Genomic DNA, 27,523 nt, shown 5'->3' with positions numbered 1-27,523 from the left:
ATTAATGTCAAAGATGAATATTTCAGTTGTGCTTAGCAAACAAAAGCTACTATAGTTACCAGGATTTTCTCTCCTTAGACATAGTTCAGACTTAAAATGATTTTTCCCCCCTTATCACATGTTCATATTCAAGATAAAGCATTTACTATGTGCATTAAAGAATGCTTTTTTTTTTCATAACACGTCACCATTTTATAAGAAGCCACTGTTGAAAACCTCTATCAACTGGCACCAAATTCTTTAACATGCCTTGAAAATTGGCTCCTTTAGCCACTGCCCTGCTGACCTGTCTCTTAAGATGGCTATTCCTGGAAGCCCCCAATACTGGCAGAACTGGCTGTCATGAGTTACGAAGATGCTGGAGAGGGAGAAGAGTTGATTTTGGCATGGATAAGAAGTCATAGCCAAACAATCAGGGATCTAGAGTTCATTTGGACCATTGCCCTCTGAAGTGCCAGAGAGGCGTCCCTGCCTGTATTCCCTGCCACTGAATCTGGGTCTGACTTTAGTTCTTAGGGAGTGTATTGTTACTAAATGTTTCTTCTTCCAGAAATTTGGTCTTGCTGATAAGTTCCATACTCATATTGAGACATGTTTTTAGTCACTTCTTAAGTATTGATCTCTCCAAACCTTAGAAATATTCCATTTTAGATCAAGTCTTATCTTTATTGGGAATGTTTTACCTGCGTTAGTTTTAGTACATTTCAAAATTTTAGACTTTCACAAAAGTCACAGGTTTATGAAATGGAAGCCATTTAGTGAGACCGTGTGTTTGAGGGCCTAAATATAAAGTTTACATTTAAGTACTATTCTTGAAAGTTTTCTTAATAAAAAATTTTATGAAGTCTTCAAGGGTATATAAATAAAAGCATAAGATTTTATTTTCTCAGCAAAATTCAACTTTAAAATAGTTCAACAAATGACCAAGTGGCATCTCTGAACCTGACAGCGTCAGGACGAACTATTGTTCAGCTGGGCATCTCGCTATCTCATCCCAGTTCCTTCTGGGATCTGTTTCTCTTCTCTTCTTTCTTAGGAGATAAGGAAATGACTCTTTTCCTTTGATTTAAACACATCTTTTCTCTTTCTGTATAAAGCATGACATTCATGCTTAGTATCTTTGGCATAATAACTGTATAGCTGTATGTTTGTACAGCATCTCTCTCTCTTTACTGGTTGCACTGATCATTGTTTCTGCCTAGATACCTGGAAGCTAGCATTATGTGAAATACCTACCTTTGTTAGATTGTAGGCACAGTTTTTGGCCTTTGTGCTTGGGCATCCTTAATATCCTTTTGTTACTTTTTTTGGATGGAGAGCGTCTTTGCTGCTAAAATGTTATTAATTTGTCTGGAACAATGTTACGGTGTGTGTATTTTACATTAATTTAGAAAAATAAATTTGACATTCAGTGCCATTTTGTGCTTCATCAACTCCAGTGGATAACTAGCAAGACAGCTATACCCATTTTCTTATAAGTTTCCTGCATTACTCTGGCTTCACAGGGTGTAGGCTAATACTCAGGAAAAGATTATGTAAATTACAAATCAAATTACCTAAAGTTCAAGCTGAGATAAAATAGATAAGCCCTAATTGAACACTATTCCCAATTGAAAATTGTGCATATTCAGTACATGTTCTAAAGTCAAGCTTGCAATGGACCAAACCATCTTTGTTGTGATAGAGATAATATAATGAAGTCCTGATCAAAATTTGAGGTTTCCATATTTAGATGACTTTTCAAATATTGTCTTTAAAAGAATTTTTGCAGAATGATTATTAACTCTATTAGAGTTAATATGTTGGGCCTCCCCGGTGGTGCAGCAGTTGAGCGCTGGATGGCGAAGCTGCCAGCAGCCTCTGCAGCGCCAGTTCAATCCCCGGCCACCAGGTGAGGGTCCCACATGGCGCGCAGACCTCTCCTGCCACCTGCTGCTCCCCTCAGCAGTGTACTTCGTCAGTCTGCCTGTTCTGCTCTCCGCTCTGGCGCTGGTGAATTCTCTCACCCTCCCACACTTCTGACTATACCCCAGTGCTTGTGTAAATAAATAAATAAATCTTAGGAAAAAAAAAAGAAGAAATTCTCTATGTTGATATTAATAAAAATACATCCATGAAGTAGTAGATTTTTTTAATTCTTCAAACATGCTCTTCCAAAAATATAATGGGTTTTTTTCCCCCTGAGTAAGAGTTTTATCTGGATTTCATTTTAGAAAAGCCAGCTTTAGTGTCAGCATCCACACATAGGCATACACATAAATACAGTGGTAACTGAGAGAACATTAGTTCCAAACATCTATACTTACTATGAAGTCTTGCTCTCTAAAATTTGCTATAACAACTATAAGATTTTTCTTATTCACTACCTCTTGAAAAAATGTCATTTTAGTGAATTCATATGTGTGGGCTGACAAAAGCACTTAAGTTGCAGGTTCACCCAGGTGAAAGGATGTTTCCACAACTGCATTTCCCAGTAGGTTCAACTTTCAACTCAACACACTAATGATTGCAAATATTGTCTAAAAAAGTGAGAAGTCTCGATGAATAAAATAGATGAATCCCAGAGGCCTAAAAAAACCCACAGGCAAAGAAAAATCATGATTAAGTATGTTGAAAATGGTGACTAATACAAACTTGGCCGGGCTCATGTCCCTAAGAACTATGCATTAGTGTTTTTCCAATGTCTAGGAAAATACACAAATACTTCTGAAAGTAATATTGGGGTTTAAAGTATTCCATAATACTTTATATTATGGAAAGATTCCTTGTGAATGCATACATGGATATTTGAATGTTTTAGTGATATTTATGAATACTGACAGGGTTTTGTGATGGTTTAAGAAAAAGCATTGTTGTTTTTTCCACTTGAAATAATGGATTATAGGTTTTCACTCTCCAAGAATCTGCTATCTGACATGCTTTTAGCAATAGATTGGATTTGGTTTTTTATCTTTTTTATTTTTAAATAGCGCTCACTTGAGGATATCTAATTCTAGAATGTCAAAAATGAAAAGTTCAAGAATATTCTTGGAACTGTCTTATACTTCCAAATTGTATAGTCACTATTTATTAATTCCTAAGTTACTGAGATATCGAAGCAGTCTAGAGATAATTTATATTTTTAGTTTCAGTGCCAACCTAAACTGTAAAATACTGTGATCCAAACATCCTTTTGATGTTAATTCTAGTGTAATCTAAAATAAGTCACTTAAACTGTTAAACTCATTTTTCCTATCTCCTCTAAATACTAGCTGCCACAGCTGACCCCTTAATTTAAATATTTAATGAGGCTTCACAACATTATTTATAAACCAGTACTATTTCTCAGTTATTACTCAGATACATGACACAAATGCCTTAATAACAAAATAATAATAATAGTATATTTGAACTCATTTTGTTAACCAAGGACTCTTCTAAGTTTACAACTGAATTAATCATTTAATCTTTACACATACCACTGATTCTGACATTGTGTTATCCCCGTTTTACAAATGAGGAAACTGAGGCACAACATTTCAGTCACATAGTTACCAAGCAATACATCTAGCTTGAAATTTAGACCCAAATTTAGACTGCGTGGTACCAGACCCCATATTCAACCTCTGGCAGTTTTCACCATGGTTTATTCACAGCTATGGCACTTTACCAAATTAGGTCTCAGGATTCACTTTTTCTAAATGTCTACTTGCTAAATCTTATAAACTGCCAGTCTGTGTTCTTTGTGGCTGAATAGGAGAGGAATGACTGCGCCTGGAGATGCCTAGTGGAGATATTTCTAAAAATAACTGGAAAGAGGGAATTGAGTTGGTTTCCAACTGAAATGAGGAAATTGAGTTGAGTGTTCTGGGGGTTGGGGTGGAAACAGAACCTTCCAGTAGTGGGTCACCTTATGGATGGGTTCAGTGAGAAGCTGTTGCTGGAGGCAGTGAGATCTATGCCATTAATGATAAAGCGAGGTACAAGGTGAGAAATCCAACCTAGATAAGTCAGGTGTCCATTTGGCTACCAGGGAGCTCAGTCTAGAGCAATATTCAACCTTTTGTCCTTTACTTACCTCACTAGGGAGTCTTTTTGGCCATTTCTAGCTTGTGCAATCCCCTACCCCCATAATAAAATTTTAATACCACTAATATAATGTGTATCTGTTTAAGTACTCTGTGTGTGTGTGTGTATGTGTGTGTGTGTACACACAGAGAGAAAGAGAGAGCTTTATATAAAGAAGAGTAAAATGTTTTTCATCCCCCCAAGGGCCACTTTTTCTTGCCTTGAGAGTGACAGCCTAGAAACACTGTTACTGACACGTTGAATGGTGTGAGTAAACACAGGGTAGCAGGGTGGGCTTCAGCAAACCAACTTGGAGCTCACCCAAAGCAGAGCAATACCTAAGGGGAGTGGGGGAAAGAGGTTTTCTTAAGTGGATGAGGTCAGAATTTCTTTGCCTGTGGTCTTGTATGTTCATATTCCCTCAAGGAGTATAGTCACCATGTAAGGTGAAATGCCATTCTGGTTAATGAAATGTATCATTTGGGGTGTGAGGTTCAACTTCTTTTTTGTTTTATTTAAAGACCAAGTTCCTAAGAAGCTTGCTTTAAAGTATTTCTAATTGAGTTCAGAAAAATGGCCACTACTTCAATTTGCAAGAAATGGGTAATAAAAGTGTTTTAACTAAAAACTGCTGTGTGCTCATTTGAGATTCCCTAGTCCCCAAATAGCAAATCTCTGAAAGAATCAAGCAGCAATGGGTGTTCCAGATAAAGAACAAACTAGTTGCCCCTAGTCCTCACCAGGCCAACACATTGTCTTGCACTTGATCTCATGGGTTATCTTGTACTCTAGTGCTGTCTCAAAGGAAATAAACTATAAACATCTCATTAACCTTTTCCCATTCAAATTTCTTTCCTTATGATTTTGCTACCTCAGTAACTTTATTTTGAACTGTATAATCCACTATACATCTAGAGTCCTAATTAACTTTAAATATTCTCACCTAATTATTTACTAGAAGGTGTGATAAGGAAGGCAAGTCCTCCGCATATTTTTATTCTCCACAAATAAGCTATGTCTATTCAACTGGTCAAAAGGCAGGAGGCATTCCTGGAACAAAAAGAATGAAGAAAGGTATCCACCAGATTATTATTTAAAGGTCTGAAAATGTTCTCTCTTCAACCTGAGGAGGTCATCCGCCAGAGTCATAAAACTTGTTAGGAGAGAATAATTTTACTTGAATGTCAAGCTTGGGTACCCTATAGAATTCCCTCAGAGCTTTTCAAATTTTCCATTCTCAATTGCCACTGTACAGGGATTCTGACTCATAGGGTGGGATCTTGGTCACTGGTGTTTTTCAATAGCTTGGATGGTGGGCATCCAAGGTTAAAGGTCACCATTTTGGATTACAAAGTTTTCACATACATTGTCTAGAGTTTTGTATATAAAAGAAGGCAAAGATGAAAACTTTGTGGTGTCTACTGACTGTATAAGGAAACAGGAAGTGACAAGAATGTCATTGTTAAAATGAAAAGATTACAGAAAAATTAATTTCTAAAATTTGGAGGAAAAAATCTCTCACCTTTGTAGGACTAACACACAAAGGAATGGAAGGCTCCAGAAAATAGTTGACTTAGTGAACTTTCATTTGGAGTCATTGATTTGGAGCTCTTAAGGATCAAGAATAGCAATAAAAGGATGGGAAGAGCCTCAGATGGAAAAGGGAGTGTAGGTCACAGGAAACAAAAGCAGCAGGACTGGCCTGTGCTTTCAAGAACTTGACAGTGAGGAAGAAAGAGAGGGCAGTCACTTGAAGGGGTAAGACATGTAAGGGAAAGTGTTCTTAAGATAAAAAGAAGCACTTAAATCTAGTTTTGTTCTTAAGATAAAAGGAAGCGCTTGAATCTATTTTAGACAGAGATAAAGGAGCCTCAGAGGATGAGTGAAGATGCATAGGCACTGCTGGGTAACCCCAACAAAAATATGCCCATGGCAGAAATCACAGAAAGATGAGGTTCTGACCTGTTATCTCCTTTACTGTAGCAGAACTTAAGGAGCTCCCGTGCACAATTGTCTTAGAGAATGAGGTATCATCTAGGGCAGGGGGAGGCAGCCCTTATTATAGACAGTCTTCATATATAAATGTCAGACTTTAATGCTTATACCTGAAACCCCTCTAAGGTTATAAATCAGTGTTACTTCAATTAAAAAAAATGTTTTAAAGTAAGATAACTTCCATTGGATATAGAAGAGGAAATTTTGATAATGAATTTGGGGTCTGTAATAAATTTGGGGATTTCATTTTATAAGTACTACTTGCAGATTGCATAATGTGTAAATATTCTGTTTGTAAGAGAGGGGAGAACATCTTTATCCTGCTTTTTGAAAAGAAATACTTAAATGCACTAGTAGCTGAATGTTCCTTCACTCACGCTATATGAATCAAAAGCTTCCTGAGAAAAAAATGTAAGTATAAAGGCAAAACTATTGATGGTGGTTAGCTGGTTGACTTTCACTGCTCTAGACCTAGGTAGGACAAAGGTTATAAAACATTCAACACACAGTCTGCTCCACTGTCCTGCCCTTCCCTATCAAGCAGGGGGAGGGAGTGATACTGGGCACAGGATGTCATAAAGGAAAAGAGGAAATGGAAAAGGAAGCAAAGAGATCAATAGAGACTCTGTGTTCCCAGGGAATATGCAAGCCCTCCCTCTTCTGGGGGATGTGCTGGGCACCATGTGTGTCCCTCTGTATTCAGAAATGGTCCCCTGGGTCCCATTGCTATCGTTTTGCTACACAGTTCCCAGACATAGAGTAAAGCACTGGAGGTTGTTAGCACATCTCCCTCTGGAGATAAAACTGGGCTCAGCACCAACAAGAGAATACCAGAGGGAATTTGTCTCTCCTTTATGCTTGGATAATGGCTGTTCCCTGATACCCAGGGAAAAATTAAGTTCAATACATGCCTTGTGTTATATTGCACACTCAATCCTGAACAGCTGGGCTGCTAATACAATTTAAAAATAAAAGATAACTGGCTGATCACCATCTATATGTTAAGTATGCAAAATTAATCTCTCAATGAGGAGTATAAAGATTTCCTGTTTCTCTATAGCCTAAGGAAGGAGAGCATTAGGCGGATGTCCAGTGAGTCTCATTAACAGAGACAACCAATACGGAAAATCCAGGGGGACTTGTCCCATATTTCTATTAGTAATGGCAATTATTTCCACCTGAAAAATACTAGTAATTTTCTCACTTGCAAAATTCACTTTGCCTAAGGAGCAATAAGTATGCTTTTTCTTAATAGTGATATCCTCCCTGTGCTAGAAACTACCTAAAAATAAAGCAGCATTTGACACACTTTTTTGCTTTATTTGTGAAAGATAAAATAGAAGAGCCATCCCCGAATATTTTTTCAAGAAAATGGAAATAACACAAAACATCAGACTTAAATAAAATTCCATATACTTTATGTGACATACCTACTTTAAGATTAGTAAAATGGATTAGTGGTGACAGACAACTGATGTTGCAACAGGAACTTTAGTTCCTGCGGAAATGGGATAAGGGACACAGCAGTCATGGGGCTGGTTTGCAAGGCAAGACTCTGGTACTTGAGCAGAAGTTCTTGCACCATTCATTAAAAGCATGCAGGCTAGTAAAAGCTGATCATCAACAATGGTATGAGGAATAAAGTCCGGAAGGTGAGATAGGAATGGGGAACAAAGTTTTACAAGGGACAGGGAAGGGGGCATTGTGACCATGTGTCAAGAGCCATTTGCGTCAGCAAAGTATTTGATGTTATCACAGGCAGAATTATCCCAAGACCACCATGGAGATAGTCATGTAATCAGGTCTGCAGCGGCCTTGGCATCCCTGGGCCTGCCTTGTGATACAGCTATACTCCTCCATAGGTAGTCAAGGAATTCTCTGCTGTGATTTATAGATAGTAAGTAGGTCACAGTTCCCCATGAGTGGCCAGCTAGTAGCCAGCTCATAGGAATCCACAAACTAATGAATGTAAGAATTTTAATTCTGGTTTAGTAGTGGTTTAAAGGGTTCATAATCTCAAAAAGGTATTTTCCTCCTAGATTTTGCTTACAAAGCACAGCTGAGGGTCCTCAACCTCAGAGTCATTCACAGAGCTAATCAAATAATTGCTGACATTAGGTAGAAACTAGTAACAAAATGAAAGGTATATGTTAAAGATGGTTTTTACCATTAGTTTCCAGTGACATATTGCCTCAGTATAGTCAGAAATATGCATATTGTGGGTCACCTAAACCTTAATAATAGTAATGTCATCTCAGCATCGAGAGAACACCTACCCACTTGTGCTTTTTTTTTTTTTTTTAAGATTTATTTATTTATTTATACAAGCATTGGGTCCAGTCAAAAGCATGGGAGGGTAAGAGAATTCACCAGAGCCAGAGCAGGGAACAGAACAGGCAAACTTGACAAAGTACACTGCTGAGGGGAGCAGCGGGTGCGGCAGGAGAGGTCTGTCGCACCATGTGGGACCCTCACCGGCGGCTGGGGATCGAACCGGCGCTGTGGAGGCTGCAGGCAGCTTGGTAGCCCAGAGCTCAACCGCTGTGCCATCAGGGGAGGCCCCCTCTTGCGCTTTAAGACAGGAATGGGACATGCATTTGATCATTTAGTAGCAGGTTTACTCTTTAAGAGATGAGGGTCATATAACTAATCTGTGCTGAGTTCTTCAAAGTGTGTATTGGATCTGTCATGTCATCATTCCTACTCACTCAGACTTTCACTGTAGTAATAGAGTGTACACAAAGCATAATAAGGGACAATTTGGTGTTTTTTTTTAATTCTACCCTTCCTAGAATTTGAATATCTGTCACAGCATTATAGAAATAGACACAAGGTTTTCATAACTTCTCTTTCAATGACTGCAAGAATAAAGTGGCCATGCCACCATAAAAAAACTCTTCTATGAGGAACACTTAAGCAACTGAATTCTTCAGCAAGCAGCTTTGTTTATCCAAATGTGAGAGTTCATTTCCTCAGAATAGCATCCTGAAATGAAATTACTAGATCAAATGGTATGAATATTTTAAAACTCCTCTTTCTAAATATATTGCTAAATAGCTTTCTAAAGAGGCATTTATTAATTGACCTTACACCAACAATATATGAGAATTATAATTTTACCCCAGGCTTAATAAAAGTGCTAATAAGACCACATAACTTTTGTGTTTATTTCATTCCCAAAAAGCTTGACAATTTTTTCCAGTATTCATTTACAATTTTCTGTGTGTATTTGGTTCTTAATTTTGTTTTGTTTTGTATTCCTGTCAATTGACATTTTTTTCCCAACTCCCATCTCAGCTGCTCTCCTCACCTTTTTTATTTTGTATAGGATCCCATGATTCATTCAGCTACTGGGTAGATGAGAAGTCTCCAGTGGGACCTGACCAAACCCCAGCTATCAAACGCCTGGCCAGGATCTCCTTGGTAAAGAAGCTAATGAAGAAATGGTCTGTGACTCAGAACCTAACGTTCCGGGAACAGCTAGAAGCTGGAATTCGCTACTTTGATCTCCGTGTGTCTTCCAAACCAGGGGATGGCGACCAGGAAATCTACTTCATTCACGGGCTCTTTGGCATAAAAGTCTGGGATGGGTTGATGGAGATTGACTTGTTTCTTACACAGCACCCTCAAGAGATTGTCTTCCTGGATTTTAACCACTTCTACGCTATGGATGAGGCCCACCACAAATGCCTGGTTCTCCGGATCCAGGAGGCCTTTGGAAACAAGCTGTGCTCAGCCTGTAGTGTGGAGAGTATGACACTTCAAAGCCTGTGGGAGAACAAGTGCCAGGTAGGGGAAAACAGATGCACTTCCATGGGCAAGAACTTAACTCTTCTGCTTTTTCAGTATTGCCAGCTGCAGGGCAGCTCTCTCCAGGGTTCTGAGGCTGAAAAACATAGATTGTTTGGAATATTAAACATACGCTTACTGGTTCCTGGGCCCTTGGCTAGCTTCCAGGGCTCCCCTGGGCAGCAGTGAACTAGAATTAACATCTCTAAATATTTACAACTTGCCTGGGGATCTGTTTGGCGTGAAGCTGATCCTGAATTACTTGATCAGAACCAGCCCAAGGCCAAGTTGTGAAATTGTACCACTTGGCTTTACCATTTTCCTCCCATATAGTCTGGTTTCAACCTCCTAGTTCCCCCTCAGGGGTAGTCTATTCAATGCTGTCTTCAATTCAGTGAATACCTCACCAAGGTATTGACTGGCAAGTGAAACATTAGCTGACCAAGGCAGGTGAAGTGCTTCATCTCAGGAGGGTTAACATTTTAGAAGGTCATATTCACAGAGTCTGGGTCAAAGGGGAAGAGAGTTTAGGATGGAAGAACCAGTGAGAAGATCCAGGGTTTTAATGGGGTCCTAGGAAGGAGTCTGGAACACAGGGAGCAAAGGAAGTGAGGAGATTGTGTGGGAAAGTGCTCAAATTTTGAATCTGTTAGAAGGTATTGCACACAGCATGAAAATAGAACATGAGGTTTCAAGGCAGACTCCCAACTTCTGTTTAAGTGGAAACACCAGGCTATTTTGTACATCTCTACATACACTAAATGTCTTTCCACAGAGACTAACGAGGTTAACCCTTAGTAGCTATTAAAATTTATGTAAGCCATATTTCCTCATTAAAAACTTCAAAGTGATCTTTTACCAAATATTTATCACACCTCTCCCCCCAAAATCTAAGTTTATATCTGTTTAGACTCAGAGCCATAGATACTAACAGGTTTAACCTGGGGAGATTTCTTTCCTCCCATACAGTCTTTCTCTTGCAATATTAAATAATAGCATAACAATAGCAGCAGTAACAACTAACATTTACGTAGTCTTTATTCCATGCCAGCAGGTGGATCACCACATTTAATCCTCTCAACAACATAATAACTTTGTAATTATGCTCATTTTAAGGATGCGGGAACTGAGGCATGGAGAGATTAAGCAACTTGCCCAAGAATGTTGTTCACGAGTGGCAAGAAAGTGGCAGGATTCTGTCCCCTGCTGTTGGACTCTCCAGAGTTCCGCGGGCTTCTGCTGCTATCCCTGGCTATTCACATTATTTTGTTGACTTTCACAATTAGTGTCTAGAAGATGCTGGTAAAACACTTTCTCTGTATTCTTGAGTCCCAAATATAGAGGCTCTCAAAGAATAAGCAGAATGGGAAAAAGGGCCAGAGAGCCATAAGAGGGCTTTTGAATATTGTCATTCAGGTAAGGTTAAATTTAAGTACAACTAAGTTTGTAGCATGTGTGTTATAGTGTTGTAATTTTGTACACAAACTGTGTTCTGCAGAACTAAGACTATCATAGGTAGAGTGTGGGAAGAGGGGAGCAAAGCAGAGAGGGACCCAATGAGCTATGGTGGAGGATCGTGGGTGCCTAGATGATGGGGTAACATACCATACATCTTAAGAGGGGTAACTATTTATACCTCTAAATCATATACAGTGTTGTAAACCAGCAATGAAAAATAAATATAATAAAAATTGCATACTAACTTGCTTAGAAATCTGCAAGAGTAACACATGTCTTGGAATAATGATCTCGAGGTGATTTTCCAGCAGCACAGTGATGCTCTATGAATGTCTAAGTATGAGCTACTTCATCTTCCAACCACAAATACTCCTAAACTTATCAAGGAGACTGTGATGAAATGTCTGATAAAGGGGGCAAGTCACCCATTTGAATTCTGCCAGTTCCCTGTGCCCTTTCCTTTCCCAATGTTTTCCTGGTTGTATCTCTTAAAAATTAAACCAAGACATCTCAGTCTTCATCATCTCCCTTCTGCTGGGGCAGTGCCTTACCGGTAAACTTCAAATGTTCATTATGTAGTGAGCTTCCTTGTATGCAACCCCCTGAATATTTTTCACCACAATTTAATAGCAAGAAGGCAAATTTCATTTATTCAACATGCAGTTACCTCACAGCTCACATCTATATTAATGTACATAGTGGCTGTGGGTTTTAGGCCATTTAATCTGCAATTCACCAGTATTTAGTATCTTTATGAGAAAATATGATGACTACATAATACTAGTAAAATACAAAATAAATCAGTATACAGTTGCAAGATAAAACTCTCTTAGATGTACTACATATACAAAGAAAGGGGGTTTCTAATCAACCAAGTGAAAAATATGTAGTATAAATCTATGTCCCAGGGGTCTCAGTGAAGAACTAATCAGAATAAGAGTAGGTCGATGAAGAAATAATTCTTAAAGGAAATGAGATTTTAAACCTGAATTTCAGGAGAAGAATTGAGCATGAATTGCTAAGCTGGAAGGAAGAGTATCTCAGAAAAATACAGAAGAGTAAGGTAGCCCTGGGAAGAATTACTGCCCCCAGAAGTCTTTAGAGTACGAGTGGGTTTGCTCAGCCGACTACCAGCAGAAATTTCCCTTATAAACTCCAGGATCAGATTGCTCAAGTGGCTCTTTAGGAAAGGCATGCAATGTCCCTTTTGTATAATTTGTACTTCCTGCACATTTTCCAAGGGAAAGCGAAGTACAGCTCTGTCCTCTCGTCCCCTGATCCCCTAACACGCTTCTCAGCTACCAGACGGTACAGGAAATGGTCTGGTGGACCCTGTTGAAGGATCACACAGCCCTGCCTCTCCCACAGTCTCCATTCCACAGGCAGCTTGCAGTCCCCGACCTTCCAGATACACCGCCAGCAGGAAATCCTTCCCAATCTCCCAGGCAATCTGCTTACTGTGCGCCTGTGATTAACCTCATTAACACTCGTGTTTAGCACAGACCTCATTAGCAGTCAGTCAGACATTACTCAAAACCATTAAAAACAAGAGTAATGATCAGCCCACCCAGTGCATCCAGCCTGGTGCTTCCTAGCTCAGGGTTCCAGGGCGGTAGAGACCTTAGTCATGAGCTAATGCACACTGGAAACAAGACCACATTCAGAGCCCCCCTCCTCCAATGCCTGGAGATTATGCTGTTGGGCTAGCTCTCCCAGGATTGCAGTCTGGGGAGTGTAAACACATATGCTGGACCTTCCTTCAAGAGAGATTACTGGTGCCTGGAGGAGAAAATATATGGTGCTACTAAAAACCTAACCTGTAGGACTCTGAATTGGGACAATCAAAATAGCAATTCTCTGTCCCTCTGCTGCCTCTCATTAACTAATTAATGCTGTGGATGTGGCTTGCTAATTATTTTCCAAATCACCATCAGCCTGAGAGGTCCTCCTAGAGGCACATCGCCTCCTCCAGGGACGCCCTCCCTCCCTTTTGGGCCAGGCAGTTTCATTCAGTCAGTGGACACCATCCAAAATCGGCCTGCTCCCAAAGGAGTTCAATGTGTCGATCTCAAATCCTACATCTCAGGATTAATCTCGTGAACAGTGCTTTAATCTTTGCTTATTGATTTTTGTAAACACTAATCTTGAACTTCCACTTATGTTTATATTTGCCTTTCTTCCAGGTAAAACCAAGGAGTTACAATTCAGCCTTTTCCTGAATTTCTCTTCTTCTGTTTTGAACATTTCAGGTTCTTGTTTTCTATCACTGTCCCTTCTACAAGCAATACCCCTTCCTGTGGCCAGGGAAGAAGATTCCAGCCCCCTGGGCAAACACCACAAGTGTGCGCAAACTGATCCTCTTCTTGGAGACCACTCTGAGTGAGCGGGCCCCCCAAGGCTCCTTCCATGTCTCTCAAGCGATTCTGACTCCAAGAGCAAAGACCATTGCCCGGGGCCTAGTTGGTGGCCTCAAGAACACCCTGGTTCATAGGTAAGAATTTGCCTCCATCCTGTGGGGAAGGTTTGTTTTAAAAAGCAGAACAAGCAAACAACAACAAAAATTTACTGTGACGCCTTTCTGAATAAATAGCAGTAAACCTATGTAATTTGAAGATTTTGAGAAACAGCAAAACAAAAAAAACCTTATATTTGAAAAAGCTGTGTGTTGCAAATGGAGTGAATTACTTATAGCCAAAGAATCTCTCAATACTTGTTAAAATGTATTTATTGTCCTATAAGTGCTTTCTACATTTTGATCCAAAGACAAAGCGCTTTAAACCAAAACCAGTTTATTAAGTTCTGGCCCCAGCCATGTGGTATTCCTGTGCCTGACCTCACAGCCAGTCCAAGTACTCACTAATTTAAGAGACATTAAAGGAGACTGCTGTGCTGGGTGCTAGGGATTCAGAGATGGCCCTTTAAGGATTTGGGATGGCTTTCACCTTTCCATTGTAACAGAGCCCTGACAGCAATAAAAGATGCCACTACCATGTCATATTTTCAGTACTTCTTCAGAGCAAAACAGAGTCTGACCATCCCATTGAGCAGGGAAAGCTTCAGGAATTTGTATCAGGTGATGATTCTTTATCCTGAGCACCAGCAAATGATAGTTGTTAAGAAAGAGGATGGCTTATACCTATGTAAATGGATGCATGCAAGTCTGTGTATATGACTATGTGTGTAAACATGATGTCCATAAAGGGTATGTTACACATACAATTAGATAACAGGGCATGCCTTCCAATCCAACTGAGAAAGCACATGTGTTTGGATAATAAGAGATGTTTATAAGAAATCCCTTTGGTTTCTAAACTCAGGTGGTAAGCACCAGAGTTCAGATAGTGAAAGATTCATTTAAAAAAAAAAAGTGACCCTTTCTGGTTGGTTCTGATTTTGGATAGCCTGACTTGAGGTGATGGGAGTTCGGATGGTAGTTTGAATGGCAAAGAACACCTAAACTTTTCTTTCTTCATGAGAGTTTCTGATGAGATTGGCCATGAACAAACCCCAAAACCCCTTTCTGTGTGACTGTAGGGGCAGGACAGGACACAGTGCAGGTTTTCTGATCCCATGCAGACCGGGTAAAGGAGGAGTCAGAGTCCTCAGTAGTTTTGCAGGTTTTTTATTTGGGGTTCACCAGGCATATGGCAGGCAGGGGTGCTGGCTGGGGGGCTGGGAGGCTGGCAGGCCTCCCAGCCCCCAGCAAGTCTTCACTCTATTTGGGCTCTCTGGCCTTCTCTGCTTCTGCTTCGGCTTCTCCTTCAGGTTCTGCTGCTGCTGGCTGGGGCTGCTGGCATCACCCCGTGACGCCGCCCTTAAAAGCACAGTCTTAGCCCAGGTGAATCCCATCTACCTATGCCCACACCCTATTCCAGGTGCCCGCCATCAGGCATGCATTCAGGACAAGGATCCATCATCTATCCTGATGGCGGAAGGGCAGAAAAGCCTGATATTTTCTTTACCCTACAGTGACTTTACAAACCGTGACTGAATTAGTGGTGCTGAACTTGTAAAAGACAAATTCATGCACCATTGAAAGATCCAGAACCCTGATCTTTTTCTCTTTTTTTAAAATAATGTATTTTTCTCTGTGCACCCCATTTTCTCCGTACCTTTGGTAAATCTGTAGGATAACATTATTTATTTATCCATTCAATAGTCATTGAGCACCTAGAAGGAGCTTGGAGGTACGAGAGATACGAGATGAATAATGTAATCTCTGCCCTCAGGGAACTTTCAGTCTTGCAGGAAAACATAAATACACATGTAAATTTATATAAAGCCAATGAAAACTCATTCTTATAGACATCTGTGCAAAGTTATACTAATAAGGGGTAGGAGATATTTAAAAACAAGGTACACTGTATTCTGAATATAAAGTACCTTCTTGAAGATGATTCTATTTGATTTTATTTATTTATTTATTTATTTTTAAAGATTTATTTATTTATTTATACAAGCACTGGGTACAGTCAGAAGCGCAGGAGGGTGAGAGAATTCACCAGAGCCAGAGCAGGGAGCAGAGCAGACAGAAGGACCAAAGTACACTGCTGAGGGGAGCAGCGGGCGGCAGGAGAGGTCTGCGCGCCATGCGGGACCCTCCTCCGGTGGGCAGGGAGCAGCCGGGGATCGAACCGGCGCCGCAGAGGCTGCAAGCAGCTTCGAAACCCAGCGCTCAACCACTGTGCTCAACCGCTGCGCCACCGGGGAGGCCCGATTTTATTTGATTTTAAAGTAACCTTATGAGAGGGCACATTGGCCGTAACATGTTATTCTCCCCAATTAAGATGGCATTCAGTGAGGCTTTGTGACCCAGGCCCAAATAGCTGGTAAGAGTCAATAATATGACTCGATTCTGGACTTCTTGTTGTTGGACTATTTCCCTTTCCAGTGTTCCACGTGGTATTTTATTATGGGAGTTACTTAAAAAGGTTACTAAGACCACTTTCCTGAGGGCTGTGAAATGTGGTTTTCTCACCAGTTAAATGTGGTTAATAGTACCACACAAGATTATAGAGTCTTATCATGAAATGGTCTAACACAGTTCCTGGCACAAAGCAGGCATGCCATCCCCATCTGTAGGAAACCCAGAAAATCAGTGGACCAGCCTTGCTCTCAGGTGGCCTCAATGTCAAAGGAAAATTTCTAACCTTCTGCCCTGCAGACAAAGGGACTTTGTACCTTCTGGGACTCAGGTCAGCTAATATCTGGCTCAACCTTCTAAACATCTTGGTAAATGTCAGGAGTTAAGAAAACAAAGTGACTCCTCTTTATACTAGGTTCTACATTTCCCTTTCTCTGTAATCCTGCTTATGTGATCCTTGCCTTGGGGAAGGTTGACACATGCAACCCGAGCTGACACAGGATTCTTTGTCACCTGAGACTGCAGGTGCATGCCGTTTCCTCATTTCTGCACTCAGGTTCCAAGCAGATCCCCTGAGTTTCTGTTCTGGATAGAGTCAGGTGAAGTTGTCACCAAACCTTCAATTTCTTAATTCCCCAAATGACCAGATGGTGGCGCCTGCACTTTACTCAGAAATACCAACCTGCTCTTTGAAACAAATCTGAGCACTATCCTGCTCAGTATTACCATGTGGACCATGGTGTATTCCTGGTTTCCGTCTCCAAGGGAAGACTTTGTTTTCAGTCTTTCATTCTTAAGACACAATATTTTGTCACTTAAGCAGTGGGATATAACCTTTTTAGGAAAATTTCTTACCCCAGTGCCCAAATATCTGTAGTTTACAGTCTACCATTTACGATTCCTTCTCTAATGCCAGACATTTCCATTGTACTTACTATATCCCAGGTATGGTTCTAAGCACTTTATATCTATTATTTTATGCAATTCCAAAAAAAAAATCTACATGACATACTATTACATGGGGATATATACTATTATCCCCATTGTCTAGAGAGAGAGACTGGAGCATTTAATAAGTTATATATAATTAAATTAAAAGTATCGACTTTTCAGAAGCCCCAGAGAAAATTGGAAGTACCCCTGTGATGGTGAGCTATTAAGTGGCTATGAATATAAAAGTACTGTTTGATTTATGGGATGTATTTCCGCCCAAGGCTAACTGGAAAATCCACTTATTGTAGAGACCTGGGACTGCTAATAGTTGTCAAAATAAGAGAAAAAGAAGGACAAAATGGTCCTGAGGTTTTGATAGTGTTGTCTAGGAGAAGACCGAGAAGTCAGGTTTATGCTAAAGAAAGGGAGGGTGGCTTCCAAGTAGAAACGGAAAGTTGGCAATCAAAGAGAGTGTTTCCAAAGAAGAGGAAGGATCCCCTTAAAATAATAAACTTTGCTTATTTTCAATTTTGACCTAGAGCAAAAAAGATTTTCAGTCCCTTAACAAAAATATAAGTCCAATTGTATCTTCCTTAAACTCTATAAAGTATTTAGTGAGCTATTTTTACCATGGTGTAAGATTGTGAGTACTCTTCATTGCTCCCACTTCCATAGCCATGGGATTTTACACTGACTACGAATCAAAAGTATCACATTAAATTGTCATCATTTGTTTATGTCACTAAGCTGATCTGTTTCAGGCAAAACATTTGTCTATCACCTAAAAAGTCACTAAGCTGATCTGTTTCAGGCAAAACATTTGTCTATCACCTAAAAAGTCTATAATTTATAACGTAACACCAACAGACTATATTTGTGAGAAAAGTGGGTGAGCTTTGGTCTATTAAGAAACCATATATACTTCTGGAATGAGTGTATATCTGTATGGAAAGAGTGAACTTTGACCCATACTTCACACCATTTATAAAAATTAACTTGGATGGAGCTTAAATCTAAACATAAAAACTAAAACCATAAAGTTTTCAGAAGAAAACAGAAAAAAATCATTATAAATTGGGAGTAGGCAAGTTTCTTAAGCAGGTCACATAAATCATTTAAAAATTGATAAATTGGGCCCCATCAAAGCTAAGGAATTCAATTCACCAAAATAGCCCATGGAGAAAATTAGTAGGCAAGTTACAGCCTGGGACAAAACATTCAAAAATTATATTAATCAGAAACTAATATCCAGAATATATAAATAACTTCTATAATTCAAAAATTAAAAGAAAAAGAATAGGTAAAAGAATTGGCCAGCTATCCCAAAGAAGATATTCAAATAGCCAATATGCATATGACCAACTCTCCAATGAGATTTAGTTTGAAATTAAAAAATTAAATTAAAAAAATCTTAGAATGCCTAAAATTGAAAAGGACAGCCCCAGATTTAGGGAACAGTGTGAAGCAACCAGTCATACTTTGTTGGTGAGGATGTACAGTGGAATAATCTCTTTAAGAAAAGGTCCGCATGTTTTTTTATAAAACTAAATGTAAACCTATCCCATAATAATGCATTTCAGTCCTTAGTAAGTATCCGAGAGAAATGAAAATACATGTCCATGAAGAAAGACTTGCATAAGATTATCCACAGCACTTTTATTCATGATAGCCAATCTGGAAACAACCCATTTATCATCAACAGGAAAAATGAATAAACAAGCTGCAGTATGGTCTGCACAACAGAATACTACACAGTGACAATAAAAACTACTGATGCTTGCAACATGTATAAACACACAGAATACCTGTTGGATGACTTACACAAAGTTGTAAAACAGGCAGATTTAATCTGTGGCAGAAAACAATCAATATAATTTTTCCCTCTGGGAGGATGGGGCAACACTGTTGGGGAAGGGGCATGCAGAAGCTTTCTAGGGTATTGGTAATGCTCTCTACCTTGATATGGGTAAAAGTTATATGTAAAATTTTGTCTAAACTAGTTTCATACATTTTATTGAATGTAAGCTTTGTGTCTAAGGAAGAATAATCTGAAACCATCTATTGAGCCCTCATTAGTGGTATGCATGCTCAAGTATTTAAGAAATGTGCATAAATGTTTTCAGTTGAAATTTGTTAATATATCGGATGGACTGATGGATGGATAGAGTGATGGAGTGATGGATAGATATGTGGTAAGCAAATATACAGTAAAATGTTAATGGTAGAATTTGGGTGGTAAATACACATATTATAAATTTTTTTCAACATTGCAATATACTGGAAATTTTTTAAATTAAAAAAGTTAAAGAACCAACCAATAATTAAACCCTTGATTAATTTTTCCATGTTTTATTGATATCATATCTTCCATTCCAACACATAAATCCTGAAAATACAATTCTTTGATGGAATAGAGATCATTTCATCCCTGAAAGAGATTGACACTTCAATGAACAAACTTCTGAGAGCTTTTGCTTTTATTGACACACTTTTGTTACATTAGTGGAAAGGTTTTGTTTGTTTTTCCGGAGTCCTTCTAAACTGTACTCTCTGTCCCCTCTGTTTAGGAATCTTCCTGCCATCCTGGACTGGGTGAAAACTCAGAAGCCTGGTGCCATGGGTGTCAACATCATTACATCTGATTTTGTTGACCTAGTGGACTTTGCCACAACCGTCATCGAGTTGAATGATCTCCTGCAGGAGAATAGAGCTTTGGCTAAATGCTGATTTAATTTCTTATTTCACTTAACGTTGAATTTGTTGATCCAGGGTAGAGTTCCGAAGGGTTTCCTGTTAGGATGGCCCCTGGGCGGTGATGGTGTAATAAGAAGAGGAGGGAATTTTTTTTCCCCTTCTCATAGGGCCATTGGATAAAATTATAGGCCTTTTAATTGCATTTTTTTTCCAAATGAGACTTTTAAATAACCTAAGTCCAAGGGAAGAAAACATGTTTCATGTGATCAAGGTCAGAATATACCCAATGGCTCTTGATGCTGAATGTAATATGGAAGTGGGGTCTCCAAGTCCCATTGGGGTATTGAATATCCCCTGATTAACCCAGTTCTCTGTTGGCATCCCTGTTTGAGCCCATGAGAAGGCTGAACCAGAAAGGCATTCCTGAGCAAAAGAAGGATTCATTGCTGGTGTAGACAGCCTTTATGGGGTGGTTCATATACCAGCCTGGAGCTCTGAAGAGAGGATTGACCAAGGTCTGGTTCTCTCTAGGATGTTGAATGTCACCACTTCTTCCCTGAGAGATTTATTTATCACTAAAGTATTTCAACCTCAAGCTGTTCTTACGCAGCTTGTGCCGGTAACTGTTCACTTTCATTCTTTAGATAAACAGTGCATACTGTCCTCAGTGTCAGAAATGTGTTTCCCAGTTAGAAAACACTAATTCCTCCCTATTTCTTTTGGCCCTTTCTTGTAACTGAAAGGAACAAAGATAGAACTTTTTGGTGTGGGCCCAATAAGAGATAGACATGCATGTTTGTTGCATGCCAGATTTCTTTGACTTAATTCTGTAGCTTTCCCCAAAATGACTGCTAGGTAAGCACATGCATCATTTTGGCAAAGTCCTCTCCGAAGTGGGATCTTCAAGCCAGATTTTGGAATGACATGCCATTTTTGTCTGCCTTGGACTCAGACCTGGGCTGATGGAAGGCATCAAGTCCATGACACCATGAAGGCAGACACAGAATGCATGGGAAAGTGCAATGGATTAAGAGTAAGCTCCAAGTGGGTTTGGAGCCATTCTGTAATTCTTTGAAAACAAGACTACCTCGGGGACGTTTAAGATGACTTGTGTGTCATCAGGAATACCCAGTGTTGGAACATTTCCAGTTCGTGTCTTGATTGTTCTGCTTTCAGCAGGTTGTTCTGAGCCTACTAATCACCACTGCATGAGGGCTTTGAAACTCAATAGGAGCTTTTTTTTTTTTATTGATAAGAGGTGCTTAGCTATAAAAAGCCCTCTTGTTTTATTTATTTATTTATTCATTTATTTATTTATGGATTAATTCTCCTCAGTGCTTCTTACCTCAAGAGCACTCACAAAGGAGCTTCCTGAACCTTTCTCACCCAAGTCAGATGCTGCCACGGTCTTCCTCCCAACTGGACCATGTATCTCAGGACTGTGAGTGACCTCTGGCTCTGCTGTAGATGTCCTGGCTCTCTCCCTCGTGCCAGGGACTCATTCATGTGTGGGTGCAGTCCAGATCTGAGACGCTACTACCAAGCCATGCGCTGGGACAGAAGATGAAATGGGTCACGAAAAGACTCTCAGTTCTTAAGGAAGACCCTCCAGAAAATGTTTGAATTAGAAAGAAAACTAGACTTAGAAGTGTGTGCACTTCACTGGTCCTCAGAACTGTCAGAATCCCAAAGAAGTGTCAACTTCTGAATTCTTAAGGAGGAAAGATAATCATGGGATTTCTGATGGTTGTGTGTACTTACAAGACCATTGGACCACCTCCCTGCAGCTTTGCTTTCCTCTTCTTACACATCATAGATAAATTTTGCACGTCGCCCACAGTGGCAGGTGTCATTGGTGAGCTGCTAAGAGCATGTGCACACCCCCAACTCTTGGTCTTCCAGCCTTGACTTCTGTAATGAAAGCCCCGACCTTTGGCTTCCACAGCTTGAAGTCACAGGACAAACATCTCAAAGAAAAACTGGTTCAACTTTCCCTTTCTTGAACTTGAACTCCTCCCCAAAGTGGTTTCTGGGATTTGATTATTAACTTTAAGGCTTTCCCTGGAAAGGAGTGAGAAAGTGAATGCCCTCACTTTCTCAATTTTCTTTCAGTCCTGATATTAAACTCCAGTGACAAACTCTGAACCCCCTGGGTTCAGGGTTTTGTTTGTATTGTGATTGGTTCACTTGGGTCTTGTTTTTAATTCTTCATCACTTGCCAGGGACCAGATCATTTCTCTTCTTTACACTACTTGTTGCTTGGCAGAGATTTAAAGAGGCCAGAGAGCGTTATTCTGTTGTCTTACTTGAGCCTCAGCTTCGTCCAGGTGCTTGGTGCTGAGATGCCAGGTGTGCTGACAGGATGCCGGTGACACCCAAGGGCTGCTGACACTCAGAAATGTTTACTTGATTTTCTCCTTCAGTTTTAAAATATGAAGTTACACTTCTTTTGGGTTGGAACATTAAGTGCACAACAGCGTTGACAGGAGAAATGCCACAAAGCTTGCCGCACAGCACAGAACAGGGAGCCATGGAGGCATGCTGGGAGTCCTGCCCCAGGCAACAAGTGCGAACCATGCCCGCTCCTTCCTGTTGCTTTGGGTCACTGGGCTGGCTGGCACTTTGAAATTCAGCACAGTTGTTCTGGAAGGCCATGGGAAGATTATTTACAATTCACTCTTGAATTAGCAGAACCTCTGCTCCAAGAAAGAGTTGCTTGACCTATTGTAAAGAATATGTGCGTTCTGCTCCTTGACCTCAGGCCAGGTGAGAGAACTGTGTGATGGGACAGAGGGGAAATAGACTTATTCTGAAACTGCCAACAATAAAAATGGCGGCCCAGCCACATCACTATTCTCGCAAGTTCTAGGGACATTTCAGATCAAACAAGGTTATCAGACTTGCTCAGAATTAACTTTGAGATCACCTAATAATCTATTTGATTGAGCCAAAGAGGACCTCAGTTTCATAGGAGACTGAGTTTTTTCATGAACTCTTTGCACCATTTGCCACTAGCCACATTTCCCTGGCTTTGTGGCAAAGGGAACCCTCCAAGGTTTCCCTGAGATTAGAGTGTTGTTTAAAGGCTTGCACTTGGAGCTTGTTAGAGATACCACTGTGGTTTTATGAGTACAGAAGATAATCTTAGGATTGGAGAGAGAGGTCAAGATGGAATTGGTTGAAGGGAATGATAAATTATTAGAATAAAATTTTTAATTAATGACAGATCTAAAAGGATCATGCAAAAATTATATATATATATGTATGCTGTATCAAACTGTATAGTAATTAAGTTTAGTTTTTTTCCTTAGTGCTGAGCTCAGGTCCCTGAATTCTTGAGAACAGTAAAGTCAGAGTCCAAACCCAGGATCTTATATAAATTCAAAGAAAAGCACAAGATCTAAGCCCAAGTAATGATTGATGTTAAGAATCCTACTTCTTTCGTGAATTCATATTCAATTCATGAAGTGTACATTTCTGTTCAAGAAGACAATGTAGTGGAACATTCTGGAATTAAATACAGTTTTGTAGACTTGTCAGGATTTTGTAAATCTTACCAAGAAAGTGCTCCCCAAAGAGACATTATTATAGACCAGCTAGAAGGCTTGGCACTAAACTAAAGGCAGAGAAACAAGGAATTAAGACTGAAATAAAACAGCCTCTTTTCTGGGAAGGAGAAGGAGCTACACAAATCCAGGCCATCTTACAGATTTAGTTCATGCCGCAGTTGAAGTTTTTGTGATATTCTTGATTGCTTGACTGCAGACTTTTCCTGTTAAGTTCTGGAAAATAGAACCAACTGATTAATGAATGGGGCACAACCCTGAGACTCCCTCCTCTTGGCTGTGAGAGTGGTCCTGTGCTCTGTCTGCCTTGATCCTTTCATCTGGAGTAAAGATGCTGCCTGCTGCTTTAGTGCTGAGTATTTCTGCAAACCTTGCTCAACTAGCTCCCCAAATTACCAGGTTGCTTATTTGAGGTTAAATGTCTTCTCCCCCAGGTTCACGGCTGTGGTGGTTCTTTCTTGTGTGGCACGTGTGGTGAAATTCTACTTGTGCTCATTTCTTAAATGTGGTGTAGGATGACAAGACGAGTGTGACAGAGGTGCCTTTAGTGGTCAATATAATGAGGCAAGTTATGCAGAAAGAAACCTGCTGATAAGTGTGTGTTCCTAAGAGGTGAGCCTTTCCAGTATGGGCTGAATAGTCAGGTTATGCCAAGAGGAAACAGGTAGAAACTGATAATATCAAATTCCACACTGACAGGAAGTTTTTTTTGTGTGGCATAGTACATGGCTGTCCTAGTCTCACTGACTCTCCAGCAGCTGCCTTGTGGTCACCAGCATGGTTCTACGACTCGCCAGTGTTGCCGTGGAACACACGGGAGAAAACTGATTGGATGATAAGGGATTTAGCTGGAAACTTTTCCCTTAACTCCAAATGATGTCGAACAGCTCTTTACTGCCCCAAGAGACCCACTATCTCTTTATCCTCCGTGTTCTCCAGATTCCCGCTAGAAATTGTGACACCAGTGCTGCTAAATCTCTGAATTGGCCCTAACCTTTGAGAACTGCACACAATGCTATTAACATTGAACTGCACACAATGATATAACACAGTCTCAAGACACTGTAGAAATATTCTAAGATCATCTTTTGACCTACAGTGGATATCATATTCTAGTCTTTTCTCTGATGAACTTAATTTTAGGACTTTTCAAACTAATTTCAAAGGCACATAATTTGAAAAAAAAATACTCTGTTTCTGGAAATTGAATTCAATCCCATAGTCTATTGATGTTTCAATAGAAACATCAATAGTCAAGAGATATTTTCTATCTCAACCTGTCTCATCTCCTCCATAGAGTCACACTTCTCTTATCTTCTGGCCACCCACTATCAACTGCTGGTTGCTGTTAGTCACAGGATACTGGCAAAACTTACTGTAAAAGGCACACACATTCAGTGATGTTCAGGCACATTCTTATCACAGTGCTATTTGCTCCTTACTCTTCTCAAATGCATTATTCTGCCCCCTCTCTCACCCAGTCACTGGAACTATGCCTAAGCTTGGGGCCAGTTCTTCATTCAAATAGCAGGGTCTTGTTCCCAAGCTTTGAGCCCAATGGAAGCACAGCACTTTGAAAAGTCAAATAGGCCTTTATTAGCTCTGTGTATTTGCAGGTTTACAATTGTTGATAGTTTATAGCACTAATAACACTCAGTCATGAATGCATATACCTATATGATAAATCTTAAAACATATTCTAGGCACAGTGGTCCCTTGCTATTATACTAATTTACAACCTAATATTAATACATATTACATGCAAATTGTGATGCATTATTTGTATTGTGTATATGCCAACTGTAATACTTGACCTCACTGATCAGCAATTTGAAAATACTGAGTTTGTCATAGTGAAAATAAGTCTTGGTCAACTCAGATGATACATGAATCTGATAAATGCTCTGTTAGATATTATATTTTGTCTTCTGTGCTTGTTTTATATTACAGTGCATGCTGTTTGCTAAATTAGAATTTAAAATAACAAATTTTAAGGTTAGAAAATTTTGCATATATGATACTTGATACTCTGAAATGTATTTTGTGACTTAATTATCTTGTTCATGTACATTTCACTTGATATTTTCCATCCCTAAAAAAATAATTGTGCAGATATCTCTCTCTTTCTTTCTTGTTACCTGGATTAAACTGCTTAATTCAACTTAAAACATTGTAAAGCCAGATTACCTCATTTTAACTGTGAAAAAAGTTCAATAGATATGACATTGATGTCTTTTCTTGTATTTACTTGGAACTACCTAAGTGGAATTAAACCTAATAATAAATATAAGGATTAAACCTAATAATAAATACAAGATGTTGCAAGCACTTTCCTTTGTATGCACATTTTATTATTGCCCTACTTCTAATTTTGCTTTAAAAAGTTATAGATTTAGCATCAACGTAATGCCTGGTTAGAAGGTATTGCATGAAGTCTCTCTCAGTTGTGCCTGGCACATGTTGGAATCAGCTAAACATGCCTGCAATCTCCAAGATAAGCCACGCATGAAATGTGCACACAGCCTGTTGTGCTTTTCCAGGTTTCTTCCTCAGCGTATCAGCTGTTTCTACTACACTTAAACCAGGTCCAACCAACATTCAGAATTCACCAACCTTTGTCGCTGCCCCACATTACTGTAGTTGTCAAATGTCCAGAAATAGAACAATGCACAGATTATATGTTTGTAAGCACAGAGTAAATAAGACTGTGCCTGCAGTTTCTGTTGGCAATGAAGATTCCAATATTTTCCTCATTCTTAATTCTTTTTTAACAGAATATTTGAGACCACGTAATTTCAGTGAATTTCTCTTCTTGCCCTATTCCCCACAAAAAGTAGTGGGTTGAGGAGAAAGTCCTTTGTATGAATCTAGTAGCAGAGATCAAATTAATCCTAAGTAACCATTCATCTCATGGAGTTGAACATTACAACAGGTAATTAGGAATAATTATATTTCTGTTTAAGCTACAATAGCAATTAAATAATATAATCAATAATCAGAATTTTCTACCTATACTTTTAGGCCTTGTTTAATGAAACTACCATACTGTCCTCTTGGCTTTGGTAAGTACCATTTTCAATCATTCCTCCTGGCTTCAAGTTAAATATCCTGTTAAGTGAGAAGAACTTAAAAGTTCTTATAACAAGAAAAAATTGCAGCTGTGTGGCAATGAATTTAACTAGACTTACTGTGGTCATCATTTCATGATATATACAGATATTTAATTATATTGTATACCTGAAACTAATATGATGTCATAGACCAATATCTAGAGCTGGGTCCAAACACAAGCAAATCAGGTATAACCTGCACTGTAATTGCAAAGACACCAACCTGCTTCAATACCTGAATATTCAATCCATGTTCAGAGGGCCTCTGTAATACTGTGGCTGTGTCTCTATGGCAATTGACAATGTGATTCTATGACAGTGGGCTGTTACATTATGTATGACCTCCTTAATATCTAATCACATATTAATTTATCATTATAACTGAGTTACAATTATTTAGCACATTTCAGAAATGCACAGACCTGGGATTCTATCCCAAGTCTGTCGCACCCTGGCTGTGTAAACTTAGGTAACTGATATCTCTAAATATATCAGTATAAAGGTAATCACACCTATTATGTGGTCTTGGAGAAGAACAAATAAGAAAAATTATGGAAGTTCCTGTCTGGTATCTGGCACATAGAAAATACTAACCCATAGCTATTAGTTTTGTTCGTAGGGGCAGGGGCTTTGTACCTACCTCTTCCACATGGCCCCTAGCAGAATCCCTTCAATATGATTAACTGCTAACCATTGTGTAGACTGGTGAATGATTTTGCAGGAACTAATTAATTAACCAGTAAAGTAGCTAAGTTCAGATTGTGAAAGAAAAATTTGCCAAATCACTGGACCAAATCTGTATTGCTCCAACGTAGGATTTGTGCCACTGGTGGTCTGCCAGGTGATAGGGTGGAAGAGGGCCACATTTGTAAATAGGATTAATATCATTAATCACTTAATCTGATTAGGTGACAGGAAAGTCTCAGCTTAGTGAGGAAACCTCTAACCCTTGCGTATCTACCAAAAACAACAGGTAGTAGTATCCACTCACATTTAGTTCCTTTTGTTTTGCACTTACTTTGTGGCTATCTTCTTTTTGTAGTGAGTGATTCTGGACTCTCCAATAG

At 39.4% G+C, this 27,523-nt stretch overlaps 1 protein-coding gene across 6 annotated transcripts in view; it reads left to right on the top strand.

Annotated features, from left to right (window-relative positions):
• The window catches only part of PLCXD2 (phosphatidylinositol specific phospholipase C X domain containing 2), a 48,596-nt gene extending 22,929 nt beyond the window's left edge, over positions 1-25,667 (top strand). For all 6 annotated transcript variants that reach the window (XM_037525585.2, XM_037525582.2, XM_054700609.1 and 3 more), the window contains exons 3-5: positions 9,371-9,831; positions 13,539-13,780; positions 19,654-25,667. In XM_037525585.2, the coding sequence (XP_037381482.1) occupies positions 9,371-9,831; positions 13,539-13,780; positions 19,654-19,813 (863 nt within the window). In that variant the 3' untranslated portion in view covers positions 19,814-25,667. The remainder of the gene's footprint in view (positions 1-9,370; positions 9,832-13,538; positions 13,781-19,653) is intronic.
• Positions 25,668-27,523: the final 1,856 nt, after the last annotated feature.

This window comes from Talpa occidentalis, unplaced genomic scaffold (assembly GCF_014898055.3).
Source record: "Talpa occidentalis isolate TD23 unplaced genomic scaffold, MPIMG_talOcc4v2.1 talOcc4.4, whole genome shotgun sequence".
Taxonomy (NCBI): domain Eukaryota; kingdom Metazoa; phylum Chordata; class Mammalia; order Eulipotyphla; family Talpidae; genus Talpa; species Talpa occidentalis.
Note: the sequence above shows the minus strand (reverse complement) of the source record. Positions and strands in the feature narration are given on the sequence as shown.